This window comes from Colossoma macropomum, unplaced genomic scaffold, assembly GCF_904425465.1.
Source record: "Colossoma macropomum unplaced genomic scaffold, Colossoma_macropomum, whole genome shotgun sequence".
NCBI lineage: Eukaryota > Metazoa > Chordata > Actinopteri > Characiformes > Serrasalmidae > Colossoma > Colossoma macropomum.
Window position 1 is genome coordinate 21523928 of NW_023494802.1, and position 15268 is coordinate 21539195.

At 43.6% G+C, this 15268-nt stretch overlaps 1 protein-coding gene across 2 annotated transcripts in view; it reads left to right on the top strand.

Moving 5' to 3' along the window:
* The window catches only part of soga1 (suppressor of glucose, autophagy associated 1), a 91361-nt gene extending 78243 nt beyond the window's left edge, over positions 1-13118 (top strand). For both annotated transcript variants that reach the window (XM_036591419.1, XM_036591420.1), the window contains exons 11-14: positions 4626-4886; positions 6853-6917; positions 7010-8504; positions 10242-13118. In XM_036591419.1, the coding sequence (XP_036447312.1) occupies positions 4626-4886; positions 6853-6917; positions 7010-8504; positions 10242-10394 (1974 nt within the window). In that variant the 3' untranslated portion in view covers positions 10395-13118. The remainder of the gene's footprint in view (positions 1-4625; positions 4887-6852; positions 6918-7009; positions 8505-10241) is intronic.
* Positions 13119-15268: the final 2150 nt, after the last annotated feature.

A 15268-nucleotide genomic window follows, 5' to 3' on the forward strand; every position in this document is an offset into this window, starting at 1 on the left:
GTAGTGCTGTCCTTGCATGTTTAATCAGCACTAAAATAACAACCACATTTGCCTTTAAGGGAAACACCTGCAAGCTCCATCTCCCAGCAGTTCACATTAACACTTAAATCATAGAGGTGAAATTTAATATCAGCATCTAAAATCAATCATTTTCCCAGTCATGAAGGCTACAGCATTCTTTATTTATATCTGTGCTGTGCTGCAATCAGAGGTAACCTGCTTTAGCCTCAATCGGGCTGGGGTTGCACATCTGAAGAGTTCTTTACTCCACGGTCATAATCAATGATTATGCCTAGAAATATTAAAGTAGCCCTACTCCACTACTCACAGTGCACCACTTGAACGCTCATGTCAGATTAATGTCCTTATGAAACGCTCCCCAAGATTCAAAACATTTCTGAATGTCAGATTGAATTCAGTCACTCGATATTCATTTCATCTGCCGCAGTAGTTTGTGGAAGAGCTGATGGTCTGTGGAGGTTTGAGAGCTGGTGATTTATCGTCGGGCTGTCAGCAGCAGCCCGGCGTGTGCGTGAGAACGTGTTAGGGTGCTTATGAGCTCGGTCCTGGGTGTGATGCTGAGATATGAGTTTTATAACTCTTAGCGCCCAGACGCGTTGGTAGCTGCAGTCTCCTTAATGACTTAATTAACGAGCTGGAGGAGACGGAGGGGAGAGGCAGACACATGCTTTATGAGCAGCACAGAGAAGCTGGGTGAGGGGCGAAGAGTGAGAGCTGGCAGGAACAAAAGAAAACACTACGATAGAAAAAATACAGAAGGAAAGAACAAAGAGATTTTTAAAGCTTAGAAACCACTGGATGGGTTTATAGCAAATATCTTACATTTAACTTCGGCTGTAACATTAAAACAGAGAGATTTGGCAACCCACAGAGGACTTTCAGAGTGCTTCACTTTGAGTGGTCATGCAATAACACAGCCATATCCAAAAACTTGAACACCCCCAGTTAAATTACGTTTTGTTGATTTTCTAAGTCAAAATAAGTAAATCCAACCAAATACTACATATGGCGTTTGTTTTGATATGGCAAATTGCTGTGTACAATTTATATTTATTTCAGTTTAACAACTGGAAAAAAATAAAATATAAAATGTGCCATTCTTTTGCACAGGACAGATTGTGTTTTTTTCCAGTATGTTCAATTTTGCAAATAAACAATAATTGTGCATTAAAATGCACAGAAGTGTTTTCTCTGTAGAGGATGTGTAACTTATTCTCACTTAGAAAATCAACACAATTTAAACAGGGCGCCCAAACTTTCGTATGCGACTGTATTTTCGCTGTCGTACACAAAACTGGTAATGTTTTAATTTTTTATTTACTCAATTTGAAAACGCCAGCTGCACTTTACATTGTGTAAATGTTTCATGACGAATGGACCAATAGAAATGGTCCAAAATGACCATTAAAGTTACCAATTCAGCAATACGAGTTTCATTACAGTAACAACAGGCTTTCACCATAAAAACAGACATTTCTACACATCATGCCGTCATGTTTACTGCAGCAAATGGTTCACGGCTCAGAGGGAAAAAAAGTTTTTATATTTTTCATATATTTTGCTTTTGTCTCCTGCGGTCCACTTACAACGTTTGTATTTTTATATGAATCTATATGTAAATGACCTCTGTTCTGACAGGCTACCCTGTAATGTGCCTTGCAGTCAAATCTGAAACACTCCTTATAACTTCAGTGTGAATGGGTGGGGCTAAACTGCTGTAGGATTAAGGGGTGGGTATATATAAAACGTAGGTTTTCCTGATATCACAGAAACAGTGAATTCAACACAAGCTGATTTTGCAGCCTATTTTCTATATATGGAATGCAGAGACACTATTTTTTTTAACTTAGATCCATAAATTATCTGTGGGAGGGTCTGGATTCATCCAATTAATTGTAACACATTTCAGAGCTGCTGTTAGTAACATTCCTAGAAGGTCTTTCTTAGATCTCCCCTCTAGTTTATCCGGTATTACTCTAGGATATTGTGGAATGTTTGGCTGAAACACTTCCTTAAGAGCATCAAAGACTTCTTTCCAAAATATCTGTAACTCAGGGCACAGCCGAAATATGTGGGTATGGTTTCCAATTTGTACTCCACAGTTTCTCCAACATGAACTGTTGTGTTTGACCATCTTCGACACCATTTATGGTGTTCGGAAATATCTTTCCTTCTGAATTCCCTCCAGATGTTTGAATTTGTTACTGGACTTGCTTCTTAGCGTATTTTGTTCCAAGTACTCTGTTTTGGATCCACATTTAGTTCTGATTCCCATCTCTGCTTTATATTTAAGGAATTATTTAGGTTCATAGACAAGAATATTTGATACAGTTTACAGATGATTCTTCCTACACTGTATGTTTTGAGGAAGATTCAGTTTTCCATGATATGGGCCCTTTAAGAGTGAATGGATTCTGCCTGTTTTCCCTCCCTGCCACTCCTCCTTGCCCTGCACACTTCTTTTGTTCTCCTTTTCCATTGTGTGTTTACAACAACCTCAGACAATAGAGTTAGTTTAGCCCTCTGTAGCACTAAACTGTCCATCAAAGCCAGCTGAGGATACACCGCAGCAGTGATACAGCAGGTTATTAATGTGTGAAAGGAAATGAAAGTGAATGTAAAGCCATGTATCACCTATTGCTGATATGTGGCCTCAAACTAACGAATAAGTCAAAGAGGACAAACGTCTGGCAGGTCGGAATCCTCTAGTACCCTTCACCAAATCCTCCAGCATGGTCCGAGCATTCCTCTGCCGTGGTCCGCCTGGCACATCTGGCACTGAGTGCGGAGCTGTACTATAAGAGGGAGGGCCAAGCATCTCAGCAGGGTGAACTGGCAACGTGGCATCACATCACCAGCTGCACGCCTGCTCTGCCCAGCGTCTGGCACTCTCCCATAGACCTTAGTGCAACACAGGTTTCAGAGGGGAGGGACTCAGTCTGGAGTAAATGAGTTTCTCTTTAACAGCAGACCACAAACTCTATTAACCTCGTCACGCCGTACACAGTGTAGCTCATTAGGCTTTATTTGCCATCATGTAAAACAAAACCAAAAAAAAAATGACAAACACTCCAATACCGTCAGAGTCTAATCATGTAATCGTCTAATGGGTTCCCAGATTGTTCCATTAGAACCTTATATGGTGGAGACGTGCTGGTGCATGTGACTGATGGGCCTCCCAGAAGGCCCGGAGTTTTAATAACGTGACCCGCGGAGGCTCATAAAATATGTGAGTCACAGCTACTGCTTTGAAGCGCCGCTTGGTACAATCTAATGAAGAAACCCCAAGCAAGGCTGAGAAAGCTGTTGCTTTTAAAGCATGTAAGAGAGAATATGTATATATTTTTTAATATTTCGTAGGTAACGTGATTGGAATCGGCCAAGATCAGAATTGGCCATTTTTTTTGCTGCAGTCATGCTGTCTGCAATCAGCTGATTATTATTAAAATTATTATTTTGATTTTGGACTGTTGTGATTATTATTGTGGATTTTTTGAGCTAAATAACATCAGGCAGGTTAATGCACTCATTAAGTATTTGAAAGCTGCTGCTACACCTGCACCAAAATGTTGCAGCATTATTATGCATGAGTTGTTGGGCTAAATAGTTAGTTGCCTCTTACTTTCAGTGTCACACTGTGTTTGATTCATGTTATTTAAAGACGTAAATATTTTTCCTACTTTTTTTAAATTAAGAGGTAGCATTAACATGCTAAAATACAGTGTCTGACTGCGGCTGCGAGTCGCCTTGTAAAGCCTGAAATACTTGGGTGTCAGGTCGATTTTGGCAGGACTTTTTCAGACTACATCTCACGTCTTTATGTATTTACATCACACAAACAGGATCAAAACCATCTGATTTTACATCGCCTCAAATGTAAAATCAACATGATCCTAAAGAAGATATGATGACAATAGTAAATCATTCACTTCCATCCACTGAGGAGAAGCTTTTCATGAAGTTTTATCACGAGTTCTTTTCGAATTCTCTTTTAGTGCACTCACAAACATCACATTGATCCACAGCCAACATTACAAAACATATTTTCATCACAAAGGTCTCCAAATCTCCAAATCCCCAAAACTCAGACAGTGTAGCCTTAAATAAGCGACTGTTTTTCCCATTTAGGAATTTTAAAATCCATTTGGCCCATTAAAGAGTAAATTCTGTTATATATATTGCAACTTTGGCTAGACTAGTGTTTTATACATGTAAATAACAAATAATTGTGCAATCATTATTGCACTGCATGATTAATTTCGTATCCTGCTGAGTTCACATCAGGTTCTGTTTGTTTTGAAAAGGTGTGCCCAAGCTTTTATATACAAATCACGCAATGTTATCTGACCGTTGGATGATATAAGCTTGATTTATGATGAATTTGCCCTAAACCAAACAGAATTCTAGTGCACTTGCTTCTCAACACTGCAAGGAGAAAAAAATCAGCCAGACCAAATGTTGGACATAGATCCAATGGAAGATCTTTCACTCAGCAAATGACTGAAGAAGTGGCTAGTTAGCATTTTTGGACCATCATGATGTCACTATGGTTCCCACTCATGACGTATTCCACCCTCATCTCGCTCTCTCCCTGCTCTTACCAGCTGGAGGGGAAGGCAGCAAAGGCATCTGTGGCTGGCACTGAGAAGGATCCTCCAGACCTGAAGGGGGCTCTGAAGAGGGAGCGCGAGGAGCACCAGCACTTGCTGGCAGACTCGTACGCTGCAGTGATGGACCTGACCAAACAGCTGCAGATTAGCGAGCGGAACTGGGCCCGGGAGAAGCTGGAGCTCCTGGAGCGCTTTAACCAGGAGAGGAGCCAGTGGGAACAGAGGCTCCGTGACATCCAGAGCAAGGGCACACAGGTCAGTGGGGTTAATGACCTGTGGGTCAATACAGGAGTCAGTGGTCATACTGGTTAAACAATATGGCCTCAATTGGATCTTTAGATCATTAATGCTGACCACTTCTCCCCATTTCATCATTTTTTAATTTTTTCCCTAGATGCCAAGTTATCTGCTTTTGTTTTGCTATACTATTGAAATTCTGTCACATTTTATCCAGAGTACACGATAAATTGTGCTTATATTTGATGTACACCCTAGAAATGAGACAAATCATGGCAAACATGTAAAGCATCGCTCCTCTTTCTGAAAAAACAAGTCTCAAGAAAAAGATTTCATTAATCATAGCTTCATCATAATTAAATACACCGATCAGACACAACATTCTGACCACCTCCTTGTTTCTACGCTCATTGTCCATTTTATCAGCTCCACTTACTATATAGGTGCACTTTGTAGTTCTACAGTTACAGACTGTAGTCCATCTGTTTCTCTGATACTTTGTTAGCCCCCTTTTACCCTGTTCTTCAGTGGTCAGGACCCCCCGTGGACTATTGGGTTGTTGGTCATTCTCAGCACTGCAGTAACACTGACGTGGTGGGTGGTGTGTTAGTGTGTGTTGCGCTGGTCTGAGTAGATCAGTCACAGCAGTGCCTCAGTGTCGCTGCTGGACTGAGAATAGTCCACCAACCAAAAATATCCAGCCAACAGCGTCCTGTGGGCAGCGTCCTGTGACCACTGATGAAGGACTAGAGGATGACCAACACAAACTGTGCAGCAGCAGATGAGCTATCGTCTCTGACTTTACATCTACAAGGTGGACTGACAAGGTAGGAGTGTCTAATAGAGTGGACAGTGAGTGGACACAGTGTTTAAAAACTCCAGCAGCACTGATGTGTCTGATCCACTCAGACCAGCACAACACACACTAACACACCACCACTACATCAGTGTTACTGCAGAGCTGAGAATGATCCACCACCCAAATAGTACCTGCTCTGTGAGGGTCCATGGGGGTCCTGACCACTGAAGAACAGGGTAAAAGGGGGCTAACAAAGTATCAGAGAAACAGATGGACTACAGTCTGTAACTGTAGAACTACAAAGTGCACCTATATAGTAAGTGGAGCTGATAAAATGGACAATGAGCGTAGAAACAAGTCACTGTTATGCCTGATCGGTGTATCTCCTCATGTACTTGCAAACACAGTTGTGGTTGTACCAGACTGAACGTTTAGTTTAGAAATGTGCTTGTTTCAGTGAGCTGTGAATGAGAAGTAATTAATATTGAAGTCCAATATGCTTTTGTTGTGACCAGCGCTACGTTTTTTTAGGGGTTAACTCTCGATCTCAATACTCTTTGCAGGTTTTGTTGAGTCGTTTTAAAAGGTGTTGGAATTTTTGTTTTGTATCATTTGTTATGGTGTCTTGCGCTTTGTTTGTTGCGTCTCTTGCCCTCTTTTGTTCCCACATTTCCTCCCTTGGCTCCGTATCCCGTTTTCAGAATGGGCGGATATGACATTATCCTTTAGCTCTTCCAAAGATTACACACAGACTGCTGTGCTGTTGCATCAATTATCTATGACTGTAGGGGTTGTCTCTCCAGCGTGGCTGCTCCTAGCCAGTGGTCAGACTGGAACGCAGCCTTACGTACTGTGGTCAGTGCGTCTGCCCGGAAGAAAAGAAATGACTAAATTTGTCCGTTTATTCATTTAACTTTCCTAAACTCTAACATTAAATCTCGCTCTGTGGACATTTTATGTGCCACCATCCTCTGAGCTGTTTTTATGAGTTCATATTGTTTCACATGATGGACACAGTCATTCTCCCCCTTAAGGAAATGAGCTGGTCCTGCAGAAATACAGTGAGTTTCACAGCATGTAGAATGATTGAATGTGTCATGTTTGAGAGATGATCTGAGCCTCATCCTTCTACTACTGAATACTACCTCCTCTGAAAGAATACTAAAGCTCAACTTTCATTTTCAGTCTCTCCATGACAAAGAGAAGGAAGTATCCTCAGATGCAACCACAAATGGAACAACTTTGCAGAGGTAAAATATATTCTTATTGTCTCTCCTGTTACTCTATACGACTAATTAGCAAGAAAAGATTTTAAACTGTTTGGTTCGTCTTTTTTGTGCAGGACCAAATCAATTTCCTCCCTGTCAGACCTTGAGAGTCTTCTAGACGCCGCTCCTTTCCTTCCAGGTCATGAGGTTAATGGAATCGCAGAGGGGAAAGCAGGGAAATACCAGTTTGATGACCACGCCAGCCTTCTGGCCTGCACAGATCTTAGTGATTTAAACCAGAAGAACTGGAAGTATCTGAACAGCGAGTGGGCCTCTCTGGAGAAAGCCGAGCCCTTCAAGACCTGGGACTGCCCCAGCACAAGCTCCAGCACCAGCTTCCCAGAGCTGGAGCCGAGTGTGGAACATGTCCAGAGGAGTTACACCGCACCGGACAAAACGGGTATTAGGATCTACTACAGTCCTCCAGCCGTGAGGAGGATGGAAAGGAGGGCTGCCAAAGAGCAGGGTCTGCATGAGGCCCAGTCAGGGCTTACATCTCGGGGAGTTGCCACCTCGGATCCGACCGCGCTGCCTTCGGCGGTGGCATCTTCAGCTTCCTCTTCTCCTACATCGTCTTCGTATGAACAGTGGCTAAGCTCTCTGTCCCAGCAGCACAGGGACTTGCTGGAGGGCAGGGCAGGTGGCGCCACACCTTTCCATGGCCTGGAGATTTCGGGCAACCTCAGTGACGACATGAAGGAGATGACCAACTGCGTGCGGCAGGCCATCCGTTCTAGCTCCCTGGAGAGGAAGTGCAGCAAGGATGCTGGAAGCCAAACGGTGGGTGTCACCAGCACAGGAACACAGACAGCCCAGTTTGTCAGCGTGGGGCTGCAGACAGACGGTCCTGCCTCCTCAACCTCCAGAGGCGCCGGGCTTCACGGGAAGGTGTGGTCTCCCCGGCCCTCCTCTTCTCTTGCATCAGCAAGGTCACGCCAGATCTCCTCATCACTGGAAAAGGTGCACAGCCGCATTGACCGGCCATGCTGCTCACCGAAATACGGGTCACCCAAGCTTACTCGAAGGGTCTCCACATCATCCTCCAAGCTGGAGACTTCCTCAACGTCATCTAGGGACCGGAGCGTTTGGAACCTGCCAAACCGTAGCGGGGCACAGAACGGTTCGGCATGGGCTCGATCTACCACCACCCGTGACAGCCCCGTGCTCAGCGGCCTGAATGATGGCCTGTCCAGCCTTTTCAGCGTGGTGGAGCACTCTTCCAGTATGGAGTCTCTATGGAAGGGCGACACCTGCCCTGGGAGGCAGGCCGCGGGCAAGCCTTCCTGCCCCAGTGTTGGCATCAGCCTTGGCGACACTGGAACGCAGAAGTATGGCATCGTCCAGGAGTTCTTGCGCAATGTATGTGGACGGACAGGACCGGCAGGACCAGGAGAGAGGAATGGAACCATAGATGAGCCCAAGCCTGAGTGCCTCTCTGGGGCTCTGATCGGCACTGACAGCGTCACTAAGATCGTAAATAAGAGGTTTATGAAACAGACGCAGCGGGATGATGTAGTGGTCAGCGGGAAGGAGTCTACCACCGTAAACACCAGCGCTAGTAGCCTGGAGGTGAGTGATAAGGATATATGTAGCAGGCATGTGCCGATTTAAAAAATACTGTCATGATAACTACCTATTACAGGAATCATGACATTGGATTAAAAAAACTACGTTTACAGTCAGTATAAAAATGTGAAACATTCTCTTTCAGTACATTTGAAACACGTCCAAATACGGTATCAGGGAGGGTCTCTGAGCTAGCGGAGCGTTTTCTCTCAATGATAGGTGGAGGTAGCAGGAGGGGGACATGAGACATGATATTAGTGGTTAATATTACTTTGCCCCCCCTGCTGGTGCATGGTAATATAACCTATTAAATATTAGCACTACTTACGTTACGTGTCCACTTGCACTTTTTGTTTCTGCATTACGCCACGCTGGATTCCTCTGCTCTGCTGGGCGTTTCTTTGTTCTTTTTGTTTTGACAATGAAGGAACCATACTGAACATCTGGGGCAGTTTCTTCGTTTTAATGGAACACAGAAGCCTGCAGTGAGACTAAAATACAGACTCAGGCTTTTAATGCTTTTATATTTTTTTAAACTCAGTCATCCACACAAGGTAAAAAATTACTTGCTCAATCTTTCTTGCAAGCTTAGCAATTAACCTTTGAGCTCCGTATGGTTTAAATTTTGCATTCCCACTCAAACGATTACATCCAATCGAACGTCTTCCCTTCAAACCTTCACTGTCAGCAGTTCTGTATAAATCCAGATGTTGTTATATTACGTTAAACCATTCTAGACTTAATGAACAGAAAGAGAGCCGTGGTTTTCGCCTGTCTACTCTGAGATTTTTTGGGTTGTGTGCTGTTGCATGACAAAGACTGGTCTACTATTGCCTGATCGACTAAACGGAATGCAGCGGCCACAGTCATTTGCATAAAGTTGAAATCTGATGAACTTCTTGGCCGCATGGCGAGGCAGATTTCACCAAACCATCAAGCACAACTCAATGGGAGCTCAAAGCTCTCCGTAGAGATGAATAGGATGCGGTGAAGTGGACACGTACTGCTAGGCTTTGTTTACATTCAGATCAGATTTGTTTCTTATGCCCAACTATTTAGACTGACTGTTCAGATTTCATGTTACAGGTGACCAATTCTGATTTGCATGGTCAGACTGTATGTGCATGTGTTTGCATATCCACAATGGTTTCCATAGTAACGATGCACACGTGCATACACTGAATAGGTAGGAGCAAACCCATTAGCTAGAAGATCATACTATCGTTTTACAAGAGTCAACTACAGCATCATGGTCCTGGAGATCTACCACCCTGGAGAGTTTAGATCCAGCACACCTGACTAATATTCAGATGCTTCTGAAGGCCTTGATTACCTGGATCAGGTGTGTTAGATCAGGGTTAGAGCTAAACTCTGCAGGATGGTAGATCGTCAGCTCCAAGATTGAGCTTTTATTCTCCATCTTTAAGCTGTAATATGGGAATATCTGTCACTAACCGTGTCGCACACACCATGATCCTGAATAACGAAAGACACAGATCAAATTCGTCGAGTCACATATCCAGAAATCCACCTATAAATGTGGCTTGAATCTGAGTGGAAAATTGGATTCAAACCACATTCATTTGCTATTTGCCGTTCAGACGGACAAAAATCTGTTAAAGCGTTAGAGATCATTAATTACAGACTACAGTTTGTAATTCAGGATTCTGTATGTCAAATAAATCATTATTGTCGATTGTGTTTTCAAATATTCACGTAAATAATTTGCTTCCTTCACAGGATTCATCTTGTGACTGCACCTCACAGTCCCTCACTTCCTGCTTTGCTCGCTCCTCCCGCTCCACCGTTCGCCACACCCACAGCCAGTGTAGGCACCGCCTACAGGAGCCCGCCATATCTAACGAGGAGAGATTGGATGCCAGTAATGAATGACTGGGAAAAGGATGTGGTTCCCCCTCAGTACTTCACAGCACACATTCACAGACACACTGCCACACAAACGCACTGCCGCACACAAACACACAGACTCACACACTACCACAGTCTTTATATTCAGAACCACGCGAGGCACTGTAGAAGTCCTTTCTGGACAGTTCAAGAACCAGAGCTCCACACAACCAGCGCATTCGTTATGCCAAGGAAAAGGGAAGCAGACGGACTTCTCTTTTAACTCCATTCCAGCATCATCATCACTCAACCAGCGAGACCACCCCTTCCCTATCCAACCAGCAGGACAGCTCAACTCTGCCGTCACTGGACCATGGACAGTCACACCACACGCAAGATGTCACTGGGACCTACCGCGTTCAGGGGATCAGCCCTCTCAGAGTAAGAGTGGTGTTCTGGGATCAGTCTTTGCTTTCAGTATCCTAATGAATTTGATTCTGTGGACAAATTCATATTCAGATTTATTTGTACAGTGGTTTTTACAGCAGATGTCACAAAGTTGCTTTATAGAAATCCGGGTCCAAGCAAGCTTAGGGCAACAATGTCAGGTAAACCTCCCTAACAGAATGAGAAACAAAGAGAAACTCAAAAGGAGAACCCATCCTCCTGTGGGCAGCACCTGATAGCAGAATTATGATAAACGAATGAGAATTTTGAGAAATATGATTACAGAAACAGGAGAGAGACAATCCTTGATCGGTTCTCTCACTCTGAGACACTTCACTGAATCCACAGGCCTCGATTAATCCACAGGATGAAGAAATGACAACTGGTAATGAAAAGCACCTCGGAGGTGACCAATGAGATCCACAGTAGTGATCCACAGTTAACATCAGCGTGATCAGCACTGTCCCCTGGAAAAATAAACAGTGTCTTTAATCCTGCTGAATCAATCAGAACCTCATTTGGATTCACAGTTCTGACCACTGCGGACTGTCTTCTTTCAATTTTCCTCCCCATAATTTAAACTAACTAATGGCTCAACGGCCTGAATCTTCTAGCTCATCAAACGTGGGTTATAACAGCCAGTCTACAAACTGAGCAGCTGTTGGGACCACTTGCCATCTTAAAATCAGTCAAATGATGAACCTCTGCTTTGGACAAACTGCCAAGCCCACTGTTCCAGCACCAAATCAGACATACAGCCACAGTCAGGTGCTTTGGGAAAGAAGCCCTGAATATTCCAAACACTGCTGTATTACTGCAAAATGATGATGACATGTTTGACTGCTGATGTCTACTGAGAGCACATGGTATCTGTAGTGTAGGAGGATCTTGAGATAGTGTTCGTTGTACTGTATGTGTGAGACCATTAGCGCACTGATGAACTGTGCCTACTCTTAGCTAGGATTTTCTAGGTGACCTTTGGGGGGGGAGGACGAAAATGCCTCCGTGTTCCATGGGAAAGATGCAGGCGTGTGCATGCGGCTCTCCTCATTGTGTGCACCTAAATGTGTCACTGTATAAGGTCATTTTTTTAGAAAGCCTCTCCTCGCTCCCCCTCCTCCTCTTTATCCATCATGTGTATGCAGAGCAGATGTTACTGTCTGAGAGAGAGTGACGAAACAAACCAACTCCGTCTACCTAGCCTCATTCTGTTCTCCGTTTCAATGCTGTTTTTATGCCCTCGTCAATTTGCCCTCACCGTTTCCCCTCGGAGGAACGCCCGACATCTTAAAGGCTGTTCCTTTACTGCGTTAGGTCAAATTAAGTGTGAGATGACCTCCTGGAGGCACAAAAATCTACAGCTCAGCAGCAGAAGTCAGCTGAAATCTGATACAGTTTCCTTTTTAAACCCCCCAAAAATGCAGAGCTGTTCATAAGCCAGAGAAATAAAATACTTAATATTTAAAAAGTATTTCGTACTGTTTTGTATGCAGTTGGGCTTCGTGTAGTAAATGACAGTCTCTGTTATACATGACCACTGACCTGTGTAATCAGTGTATAACAAACTGTATTAAGCGACAGCCTTTACAGCTACAAAATGAAAGGCAGTGCACTGAAGTTCTTACCCTGAACCTGAGGTTTAGTGCGTTTCTGTTGGAAATAATAAACCGTCCCCCTGTTGTTGGCCTCCTCCTGTTATGCTTACGCAACTTGTGTAACGTAGATGCTACATTCTCCTGAGCTGCGAGATGAAGTCAGTGAGGACGTGTTAAAAACAGTACTGAAACAGAGAACTGAACAGTTTTAATGCTACACTTTAAAGCTATATTATGAAGAGCTCAGCTCACCAGAGCAGCGGTCATCAATCCAGTTTCTGGTCCTGTATTTTGTAATTAGTGGTAGTTGATTGAACTGTTAATGTAACGGATTGGCCACTTAGTCCAGGGGCCGTATTACAGAAACATCCTCTCTTTTTTGTCTTAACTTAAGATCTGACAGGTCAGGATAAGATTTGTCACAATTTCATATTACAGAAGCAAATCTGACCTTAATTTAAGAATCTTATCTTATCTTACAGCATCTTCTCTCAAGTTAAGAAATCTTAATTCACGCGAGTGAAGTTGACAGTCAACTGTCACGTCTGTTACCTAGCAACCGACCATACTGCACAGCTGAAACGTAAACACAATCAAAGTAACGTTAATCAAACTAGTTAGCCAGGCAGCTAACTGCCATTACTGATGTAAAAAGAGGTCAAACAGAACTAAAGTGTGATAAACTGTAAGGTGTGAATACTGTGAGAGCGCCCCCTGCTGTTTATCAGAGCGTCACCACTCCCCAGTTTCAGTCTCCATTTCCCAAACGCTTTAGCTGAGCGCGCTAACGTTACTCCTCCTAATAAACAGACACACGTTCAGCTCCGTCTCCTCATTATTCACCACCATCACTGTAATATTTCATCATCAACATTAACACACGAAGGTGATCAGAGGGGCGGTGGAGATCGAGTCTGCAGCGTCTGAGATCTTTAAAACGCAGAGTTAGAAAAGAAAATCATCTCACAGTGAAAGCAGCGTTTTACAGTAGAGATAAATGGAGCTCATTATGCTGGTAGTGAACTATGCTGCTGACACAGCTGCCTAAAAACCATAGAAACGGACCTTAAACAGAAGTGAGGACCCTGTTGGGGTTCATCCTAAAGTTAGGACAGGATTTAGGAGGTTCAGTCTAGTTAGGATGTTTGTGTGATGCTGTTTTCTTATCTGGAGTTCATGATGAGATGATGAAGGTAGGAACTGTTATTCTGGAACAGCTACTGAATTCAGTCCTAACTAAAGTTGTCATGGTGACTAAACATATCTACAAAATCCAGGACTGCAAACTGAATTCTGGGCCTGGATTTGAAGGCCTCTGCACTGAGTTTCATTTAGCCTAAAGATTTAGAATGAAAAAATCATCATTAGTGTCTGTGAGACCAAGAGTCTGTCGGTCAAGTCGAGTGACTTTAACAATCTTAATGTTGGAGCGAATTCTGATAATTAAGCCATGGAATAAGTTAAGGTTAAAGTAACTATGCAGTTACTGTCTGATGTCCTCGCCTTCAAATTAGAGGTGCCCTTCGCCCAGTTTAGGTTTTGTGCAGTTTATTTTTCCTCCTTGTGCTGCGTGTTTCTGTCTCAGATAGGAATGGTGCTTTAAAATGAAAAGCTTTCTCCTGATTTAAGTGCTTTTAGGCAGATTTGGAGCATTTCTGTCCTTTGCATCTGAACCTCTGAAAACCGATGGGAAAGTGTGTAATCACAGTGACCGCAGTGGCAGCCCCAGCACTCAGTGTCACTCACTGACTGTAAAGGCGAGATATAAAGACACACACACACACACACACACACACACAGCTGCTATCTGAGTGCTCCCTGCTTTTTACGCCCACGCATTCTCTTCCTCTCTCCTGCCCGCCCTCTCAGGTGCTCTCGCTCCACGTCTCTGGCTGCCAAGCAATGGTGGTCAGGCTCCTCTGTATGCGTCTCTCTCGCCGCAGCCACTTGCTGACTCAGCTCTTTTATAAATAGGGCATTACTGGTGAGACACATTTCCCCATTCCCCTGCGGTACTGTTCACAGCGTCTGGCCTAATTGTCAGTCATTGACAGTCGGCCAGGACACCAGCGCACTCTGCATTATTCCGTCCGCCCACCGGCGCCTCCTATCCGAGCGCCGAAGCCACAGCCATACCTCTTGCTGCTACCTCCTCTCAGCATCGAGTCCAGCGCTACTCCCAGTGTTCACTCTGCTCACTCCCTTTTTGTTCAGAAGGTCACAAGAGTGCCTTTCTTTCTTTCTTAGAAGAAATCAAACAAGATGTCTCATTAAGTCTTTGAGGAACTGCCTGCAACAAGACCACAGGCCGTTTTTACAATGCCGTCAGTTTTGGGTTGTTCTGTCTGTGTTGTGCTACAAAAAAACACATTTCTCGCACTTAAAGGGAAATTCCAGCATTTTTTTTCTGAATTTCTGCATAAATCAGAGCTTGAGATGTAAAGTTATTCAGAGTGGTTTGATGTGTCCATTGTAGAGAAGCTTACTGACTCAGGTTTCTTTACAGTGGTGGTGATGAGAACCAGGGCTCACAACATCTGCAAGCCATTTTACTTACCATCCAATAAGACTAGTGAACCTAAACTGGTCGTCTGAGTTGATGTTGATGGTAAAATAGTGGTAAATCTGAAAAAATAAGTTTTTTAAAATTTCTTTAAAGACTATTTTTCCACTCAACCCCCTGCATGTATCTCTACGCTATGAATTTTGATGATTTAAAAATCATGTTTCGAGCATCAGGCTGCATATTCGTAAGCGTTTATGTAGTAACTTACTGTGCAGTGGCTTTTAGAGGCAGATATCTGGTTCCTATCACCACCACTGTGAATAATTCTGTTCCTTTAACATCAAACCACTCTAAATAACTATTTAATTGTG